Source organism: Gorilla gorilla, chromosome 11, assembly GCF_029281585.2.
Source record: "Gorilla gorilla gorilla isolate KB3781 chromosome 11, NHGRI_mGorGor1-v2.1_pri, whole genome shotgun sequence".
Lineage (NCBI taxonomy): Eukaryota > Metazoa > Chordata > Mammalia > Primates > Hominidae > Gorilla > Gorilla gorilla.
Genome location: NC_073235.2, coordinates 136,267,759 through 136,277,411, shown reverse-complemented (window position 1 = coordinate 136,277,411; position 9,653 = coordinate 136,267,759). Strand labels below are relative to the sequence as shown.

At 37.7% G+C, this 9,653-nt stretch overlaps 1 protein-coding gene across 13 annotated transcripts in view; it reads left to right on the top strand.

Annotated features, from left to right (window-relative positions):
* USP40 (ubiquitin specific peptidase 40) overlaps window positions 1-9,653 on the top strand; it is a 91,719-nt gene that overhangs the window by 1,208 nt on the left and 80,858 nt on the right. For 6 of the 13 annotated variants that reach the window (XM_031008654.3, XM_055379825.1, XM_055379827.2 and 3 more), the window contains exons 2-5: window positions 49-266; window positions 2,821-2,888; window positions 5,708-5,821; window positions 8,612-8,776. In XM_031008654.3, the coding sequence (XP_030864514.2) occupies window positions 68-266; window positions 2,821-2,888; window positions 5,708-5,821; window positions 8,612-8,776 (546 nt within the window). In that variant the 5' untranslated portion in view covers window positions 49-67. Of the gene's footprint in view, window positions 1-31; window positions 267-2,820; window positions 2,889-4,378; window positions 4,468-5,707; window positions 5,822-8,611; window positions 8,777-9,653 lie in introns of those variants that run through there. The other 7 variants (XR_010129725.1, XR_010129726.1, XR_010129727.1 and 4 more) reach the window with 3 other exon arrangements.

Below are 9,653 nucleotides of genomic sequence, written 5' to 3'. Positions count from 1 at the left end.
GAAAATTTATTTTAAAAATAAAAGCATTTATATGTCACTTTTTTTAAGGGTAGTATTTAGTTTCACAATGTTTGGGGACCTATTTGAAGAGGAGTATTCCACTGTGTCTAATAATCAATATGGAAAAGGGAAGAAATTAAAGACTAAAGCTTTGGAGCCACCTGCTCCTAGAGAATTCACCAATTTAAGCGGAATCAGAAATCAGGGTGGAACCTGTTACCTCAATTCCCTTCTTCAGACTCTTCATTTCACACCTGAATTCAGAGGTATGCTATGTTACGTACATTTAACTAGCAATATGTACCATCTTCTTTACATGTAATTAATTATGCAAAATCACAAATAGACCAATTATCTTAAAGATATATTCTACAGTATGTGTTTATTGTTGCACATATAAGATATAAATTGGTAATTCCCTCTGCAGAGAAATGTGAAGCTTAATCTTAAATATATCCTGGGTGATGACAATAATGTTTAGTAAAAAAATAAAGCAATATATTTCTTTTTTAATTCCTGTAATTTAAAGTACAACGTAAACACAATTGTCATAAGTATCAGTCTTCATTATTGTTACACTGTTTGAGTTTTAAAATTTCTCTAGAATAACAAACACTTAAGCCAGAGTTATCCAACCAATTATATCTACCTTTTGGAGTGGGGAAGGGTGTCATATTATTTATATGGGTGTACAGTTGTTCATACGCATTTCTGAAATCTGGAAAGCTCACACCCTCATCTGATCTCACCTGAGCTTGTTTGGCTTCAGAACCAGACCTGGTGTGAGGCTATTTACAGTTTTTAGTTATCTCATGTGGGTGAATGTTCATACATTCATTACAGGAATATTAATCTGCTTGATTAATGGAAGCTGGCCCAGACCCTGCTGGGAATGTAACATTTTATATATATATAAAAAACACTTTTTTCATATTATCTTTATAAACTCTGGAAATTCTGAATTCCAAAGACCCAGAGATTTTAGGTAAGGGATTGTGTGCAAGAAACAGACCCACCACCCAAATTAGCTAAATTTAAAAGGGGGGTTATTGTAAGAATATAGGGGATCTCAGAAATCAACTGCAAGAAGCCAGCCTGACCTTACTGGACCCTTGATTTCTTGCCCCTGTTTCTCTCTATATATTTCTCCCATATCCCATCTCTGCAAACCAGCTTCCTCCACAAGGGTCCTAGGAGCTGTGTTCCCATGAGCTCAGTGTGAACATTACTTTGCCTTCACCTGGCCCTGATTGGGGTCCCCAGCACTACATGGCTTTGTATCTCAGCTCTCCACAGTGTCTCCATATTAGGAGGACAGACAGCCTGACTCATCCTATCTGGTTTGCCATGTTCCTCTTCCCGACTGCCACCACATTTATCAAATCTTTGTGGTTCTTCTGTTGCTTCTAAGCTTAGAAAGACTTGCTGCCTCCAGAGATTTAGTAAATATTTACCACTGTTACCTTCCCAGGAGCAATTTAATGGGTTGGATTGCATGTGGGATTTAAGTGGTACCTCTTAGCCTTGACTCGATCCCCTCCATAAAAATATCTCCCTGATGCAATCAGTAATTCCACCAGTAAAAATTTCCAGCACTAATAAGTACATTTCTAATAGGGATAACACTTTTCCAGGTTTTAATATAGTTGAAGTTAAAGGACAACTCGAAGTAGAAACGTAGCCTCAAAGGGACTGAGGAAGATGGTGAAGTGTAGGGCGGGTCATGGAGCGTACCATTAGGCAAGAGTAGTACTGAGAGTCCCAGGCCAACTTCCTCTCCAGCAGAGGGGATTGCTGGCCAAGCACATGATTTGACATCTTAGTGCACAATGTGCACTGCTTGTATAGCTTAGCCTGAATCCTGATGGTGATTGACAGGGAGGTATAATTTGGAAAGAATAAGGACTGTCAGAGAACTGGGGTGGGGGGAAATTTTGGAATAGTATTTTAAATAATAGGGCTACATTGGGTTCCATTGTACTCCATTACAATGTAGCTGAGAGTACTGGGAGATTATTATAAAAGTTTTTGTATGGTTTTATGCTTTAACTTGTAGATTTGTAGTTCATTTTTGCCGAGTCCCAGCACTTAGAAAGAATATAACATTCATTAACAGTAAGCACTAGGGTAGCAATAGTTTTTCAATAGGGAGACACATTTATCCCATTCCTTGTATCCCTAGAGTATATCAGAGTTTCCCAGTAAGAGTTCCTACCTAGGCTCGGATACAGACTTCTCAAAAGATTCAGGTATGCCCCATTGGGTGGCACATCACCTAGATGTTGGGTGATAAAGAAATTCTGGAGACTCGCATGGGGTTGCCAACTTCTTTTTCCAGATAAGACCACTGCCATCTGTTATTACCTTCAACACGGAAAAGACATTTTCACACCAAAAAAAAGGGCATCTCAGAGTAAAAGGGGATCCTTCCCATGAAAGGATGTTTGTTAGCCTTACATGTGGCAGGAAAACTGCAACACTACTGTATTTCCTGAGATTCCTGGGCTTTTGGGACCTGATGCCATAGACAGTGGGAAGCCATGAAAGATTTCTGATGTTACTGTTTTTAGTTTTATGCATAAAGATTATTTTCCTTTCCTAGAATTAGGAAATGCTGAAGCCTTAGCATGACACTATTTTCTTAGAGTCACTGGTTAAAAATGTTACAAGAAGTAAAGTGTATAGAGTAAGGTATAAATATTGCCACAATCATATTTCTGAATCTACTTGATTTTACTTAAAGGTGGTCTTGGCTTTCTAAAACAATTTTTTAAAATGAAATGATGTCATTTGCATCTCTGATTCTACCTTTTTCTTTAGAAGCTCTATTTTCTCTTGGCCCAGAAGAGCTTGGTTTGTTTGAAGATAAGGATAAACCCGATGCAAAGGTATTTTTATTATTATTATTATTATACTTTAAGTTTTAGGGTACATGTGCACATTGTGCAGGTTAGTTACGTATGTATACATGTGCCATGCTGGTGCGCTGCACCCACTAACTCGTCATCCAGCATTAGGTATATCTCCCAGTGCTATCCCTCCCCCCTCCCCCCAACCCACAACAGTCCCCAGAGTGTGATGTTCCCCTTCCTGTGTCCATGTGTTCTCATTGTTCAATTCCCACCTATGAGTGAGAATATGCGGTGTTTGGTTTTTTGTTCTTGCAATAGTTTACTGAGAATGATGATTTCCAATTTCGTCCATGTCCCTACAAAGGACATGAACTCATCATTTTTTATGGCTGCATAGTATTCCATGGTGTATATGTGCCACATTTTCTTAATCCAGTCTATCATTGTTGGACATTTGGGTTGGTTCCAAGTCTTTGCTATTGTGAATAATGCCGCAATAAACATACGTGTGCATGTGTCTTTATAGCAGCATGATTTCTAATCCTTTGGGTATATACCCAGTAATGGGATGGCTGGGTCAAATGGTATTTCTAGTTCTAGATCCCTGAGGAATCGCCACACTGACTTCCACAATGGTTGAACTAGTTTACAGTCCCACCAACAGTGTAAAAGTGTTCCTATTTCTCCACATCCTCTCCAGCACCTGTTGTTTCCTGACTTTTTAATGATTGCCATTCTAACTGGTGTGAGATGGTATCTCATTGTGGTTTTGATTTGCATTTCTCTGATGGCCAGTGATGGTGAGCATTTTTTCATGTGTTTTTTGGCTGCATAAATGCCTTCTTTTGAGAAGTGTCTGTTCATGTCCTTTGCCTACTTTTTGAGGGGGTTGTTTGTTTTTTTCTTGTAAATTTGTTTGAGTTCATTGTAGATTCTGGATATTAGCCCTTTTGTCAGATGAGTAGGTTGCGAAAATTTTCTCCCATTTTGTAGGTTGCCTGTTCACTCTGATGGTAGTTTTTTTGCTGTGCAGAAGCTCTTTAGTTTAATGAGATCCCATTTGTCAATTTTGGCTTTTGTTGCCATTGCTTTTGGTGTTTTAGACATGAAGTCCTTGCCCATGCCTATGTCCTGAATGGTAATGCCTAGGTTTTCTTCTAGGGTTTTTATGGTTTAGGTCTAACGTTTAAGTCTTTAATCCATCTTGAATTGATTTTTGTATAAGGTGTAAGGAAGGGATCCAGTTTCAGCTTTCTACATATGGCTAGCCAGTTTTCCCAGCACCATTTATTAAATAGGGAATCCTTTCCCCATTGCTTGTTTTTGTCAGGTTTGTCAAAGATCAGATAGTTGTAGATATGTGGCGTTATTTCTGAGGGCTCTGTTCTGTTCCATTGATCTATATCTCTGTTTTGGTACCAGTACCATGCTGTTTTGGTTGCTGTAGCCTTGTAGTATAGTTTGAAGTCAGGTAGTGTGATGCCTCCAGCTTTGTTCCTTTGGCTTAGGATTGACTTGGCGATGCGGGCTCTTTTTTGGTTCCATATGAACTTTATTTTCTCTTGGCCCAGAAGAGCTTGGTTTGTTTGAAGATAAGGATAAACCCGATGCAAAGGTATTACATCTGTGATTTACTGAGGTGTTTTAGCGTATTCAGAAAATTTTTTTTTAAAGAAGGAATTAAGTGGCTTGTTCACAAAGCAATAATTTTATTAATTGTCAAATATGCTCTTTATTTCCAGAAAGTGACTTGGCCTATACCCTATGGGTAATGGAATTTGCCTTCTGAGAAAGAATCAGTTTTCCAAGTACAGTACTGCTACTGCTTTATAAACATGTAACACTCTTTACTATGCTTATTCTTTCTTCTGGTGAAGGAAATATTTGCAGAACATCCACATTAGCTTCCCCCAGAAGTCTATTTAAAGCACTTTTTTTGCAACAATACCGACCTCTCCACCCCACACAAAAAAAAATAGAGGCTAGTATTCTTTCAATTTGGTACTTTGGAAATAAATTGAATAATGAGTTAATTAATTATTTTGTTTGTTACTGTGGTGATATTTAAAGTGCATATCTAATCATGTTCCTCCCTGCTTAAACGTAACTCAAAAGTTTCTTACCATGTTCAGGCTCAAATTTGTACTTCTTAGGAGTCTTTCATGATCTAGCCCAGTACTTCTCAGGCTACCTGTGTGGCAAAGGACCTGTTTTTGTGTGTTTCTTTTTATTCCCAATCTGTTGCAGATTAGCACTTTTCTAGTATATAATAAAAATGCCATGGGAATGTCAAATTGCCATTACAATTTCTAAATGCTTATTCTCCTTTCAATACTTAAAGTCTAGCCTACAGACCAGACTCTGAGCAACATTGCTCAGTCTGCCCCAGCCCTCACCACATCAAGTAAGGCAGGAACTCGCTTGGAGCCAGGAGAAAGTGAGGCAGGGTGTGCTGAGAACTCCAGAGCGAAATACAGTATTGTGCCTGGAAAATTTCTACGGAGGGGAAATTATGTGTATCAGAGGTATTTTAGAGAAATAATGGACTATTAGAAGAGATTCAAATTACTGTCAATCTGTAATCAGTTGAGTGGTTTATTAAGGCCTATTTGAGTTTTAATGTTTATCTGAACCATATCAAGGTAGAAAACTCCAAATAACTATTATTTTTTAGATTGAATTATAATTTTCACAGAAGAACTGAATCATAATTAGTTTTTCCCTTATAATAGGATATTTATAAACTTTCTCCTGAATGAACTGGGAGATATAAAAAAGCTAGTATGCAGTTGTTTTCAAAAGCCTCAGTCAACACTTAAAGAATTCATTTAGAAATGTGTTTGTTTCTCATGCAGGTTCGAATCATCCCTTTACAGTTACAGCGCTTGTTTGCTCAGCTTCTGCTCTTAGACCAGGAAGCTGCATCCACAACAGACCTCACTGACAGCTTCGGGTGGACCAGTAATGAGGTACGAGGATCAGCTCTTTAAGGAAGAGTTACCAGCAATAGAGGAAAGAATAAGGCTGGTTTAATGTTATCTAACTTCCTTTAATTTTGTCTTAGGGTCTCAACATATTGTTTGAATGTTTCCTTCTCACATTAAAAAATTACAAGCCAGAAATACATATTTTTAGACACTTGCTGTATACAGGATTTTATGAATGGCTGTGATTTGGGGCTGGGGAGAAGATTGGAAAAACGGGGAGAAGTACAAGAGCTGATTTTTACAATTTCTACCCTAAGAGTCTTTATGTAGTCTAGTTGAGATACAACACCTATTACATGGAGATTACCTACCATTTATATAGGAAACTGTTGATCAGTTTTTAGTCTTTGACCAACAATAATGGATCAATTACATTGTAAGTAAATTTTTAAAAATTCTTTGTTTGTTATGTGCTTTGTGTTTGAATCCACATGTTCTGATTTGAAGGTTTGCTTCAGTCAAAAAAGTGAAATGGTTCTTGGCAGGTCTTTTTATTCCTGTCCTGACTTTCTCCTGACCTTCTCCATTTTCTTTATGAATCTTGTTGTATGTGGGCTTTCTCTCACTTTCCTGTTTGAGTTCTAAAAGGCATTCTACTGTATACAAACACTACACACTTGTCAGCAATGAGTAAAGGTGCTTGTTGCATGTATTGATGAGCTGTTATAGCTATACAAATCCAAACAAATCCCAGTCTACCATTTTTATATGGAATAGATGGATGTAATCCTGCAAAGACAGGTATAGGCAACTGTCACAGAAGTTAAAGAGCAAACGATAGGAATACTGTTATATTGCCTTTAATGGTAAACTCTGAAGGGTAGTCTTCTAACCAGGAACACTTCTTAACTAGGTGATACTAACTATGTGATTAAGGAGGTAAGGCATGGACTTTGAAGCAAAATGGGGTAATAATACATTCCCTAAACAAGTGTGTTAAATTTCTGGTGTAGGGCTGGTATTTGGCGTTAATCCGATTAACAACAAAAACAAACAAACAAACAAAACACTGTATTGAGATATAATTTACATGCCACAAAATTCACTCTTTTAAGTGGTACAGTTCAGTGGTGCTTTTTAGCATATTCATAGAGTTGTTCAACCATCACTACAATCAATTTTAGAAAATTTTTACCACCCCAAAAAGAAACTCCATACCCGTTAGCAGTAACTTTCCATCCCCCTCAACTCAGCCGCTGGCAACCACTGACCTCCTTTCTGTCTCTATGAATTTGCCTATTCTGGACATTTCATAGAAATGGAGTGATCCAATAGGTGGTCTCGTAACAGTCTTCTTTCACTTAAAGTACTGTTCTCAGGGTTCATTCATGTTGTAGTATGTGTCGATACTTCATTCCATTTTATTGCCAAATGAGATTCTATTAGATGGATATGCCACATGTTTTTTGTTTTTTTTTTAATCTAGTCATTGGTTGATAGATTTTTCTTTGTTTTTGATAATGAGCTTCACTAAGTTGCTGGTTTCTTCTTAATGCTGTGAAAATTTTTTTTGTTTTTTGTCTAAATAAGATCTTGCAGAAAACCCTCTAGGACTGGACCTGAAGTGGTAGGAGAAGGTCTCTGTGGTACCTCTGCGAAGTGTAGGATTGTTTAGGAACAGAGCTTGAAAACTTCCACAAGTTTTCTATCCCATCATAGCCAGTGATATTAGATAAATTACATCCTTGAGGGTCTTGTATTTTAAAAGGCAAGATAGAAGTCCTCCAGCTTTCATCCACTTTATCTGCTGCTCTTCACACAAAACTTTTTTTTTTTTTTTTTTTTTTTTTGAGATGAGGTCTCACTGTCACCAGCCTGGAGTGCAATGGCATGATCATAGCTCACTGCAGCCCTGGGTTCAAGGCATCCTGCTGCCTCGGCCTCCCAGGTAGCTGAGATTTTAGGCATGAGCTATTGCTCTTGGTTGAAACTTATTTTTGAAATTGTCTTCCCTTATTGCCTCTGCTTCTGAACTCTCCATTTGTTCCTCTCCTTCCTTTCTACTTTTTTGGTTGAAGTCAACAGTGACATCCCTGTGCCAAGTCCAGAAGACACTTCTCTGTTCTCAGCAGAAGGAGCTCTCAGCAGCACTCACCACCCTCCTTAAAGCCTCAGCTCCTCCTGCTTCCTGGGCCCTCACTGTCCTGGCCCTCCCCACAGCTGCTGTTCCTCCTCTTCTCCACTTCTCAGTCTTGGTGTGCCCCTTGGTTTGGTTATAAATTTTTCTTAAGCACAAGTTCACACACAACTGCGTGACTCATAATGGATTAAAGCAAGTTCCATCAGGATTTTTTTCTCAGTAACACTGTGTTAGTCTTGTTTTAGTTGTTTTTACTTCAAAGCAGTACATTCTAGTTCTTTTCTATTGTTGATAATTCGGACTATTCACATGTGCTCTGATCTCAGTGAGGTGTTCCTGTGCAGACACTGCCAGCTCTTAGACACTGGTCTGTGCCTGGTATATCCCTCTCTGCTTTCTGTGGCATGGCCATGTGTGTGGTTTCCCACAAGAATAAATGCACATTCTGGGTGTCAAAGGAATTGAGTTATATGTACACACTGAACCCAGCCTGTTCATATTTTCATTTTTTAGTATAAATAAAAATAGGTGGTAATCTCTTAACCAGCTCAGCTTGTTTTGCTGAGTCATTCTTATATCTGATCTTCGGATTGCTTGATAAATCTTGAGTTTTTATTGACTAATGTTTGTTTTTTTAATGTTTTAAAAAACCTGAAGCCCGGAATTACATCTAAAAGTTACCTGTTTTGTAGGAAATGAGGCAACATGATGTGCAGGAACTGAATCGAATCCTCTTCAGCGCTTTGGAAACTTCTTTAGTTGGGACCTCCGGTCATGACCTCATCAATCGTCTGTATCATGGAACCATTGTTAACCAGATTGTTTGTAAAGAATGTAAGAACGTTAGCGAGAGGCAGGTAAATATGCCAGAGTATTTTAGTAATAAGTTATGTTGTAAATTATAATCCATGTAATTAAATATATGATATATAATACCACACAAGGATTAAAGTGTTTATTACTAAAAGTAATTTATTGAGTTTTTTTTTCTTCTAACTACACCTAAATCATGAGCCTATAATCCAGATTTCTCCATGTAGATTGAAAGAAGCAAATATCTTGAAACTTAATCTTTTATTCAGTACCCTAATATTTGGAAAATAGATTTGGGGGATATTTACAAATAGAAGACTATGGCCTCATGTGAGAAGCCAGTGTCATCATGGTTGGAATATTGTAAAGAAAGTTAATTAGGGAGGTAATAAAAATAGATAATACTGAGGACCGAGGAGTGTTTAATTTGACAAACATTTGTAATTAAATATGGGATTTAGTTTATTAATATTCTTCAGAAAGTTCATTTATATATGTGTGCTTATGTTTATATATTATATATAAAGCTATTGTAATCCTGTGTTAATTAGTATAACCTTCAGTTCTTTGTAATGACACATATTGCCCATTTAATCTAATTGGAAATTAGAAATTGGAAATTTGCTCATGTAAATGTAATCCTGTTTGCCCTACAAATCTTATATAATCAATTATCACTGAATTCATCACTGATCCTTTAATAAAAGGCTTCCTTTGTTATTTATGCCAAGGAAGTTTGTGTATTTGTATGAGGACAAAATTACCATTTTCTTTTCTTTTTTTTGAGATGGAGTCTTGCTTTGTCGCCCAGGCTGGAGTGCAGTGGCACGATCTCGGCTCACTGCAAGTTCCACCTCCCAGGTTCACGCCATTCTCCTGCCTTAGCCTCCCGAGTAGCTGGGACTACAGGTGCCCGCCACC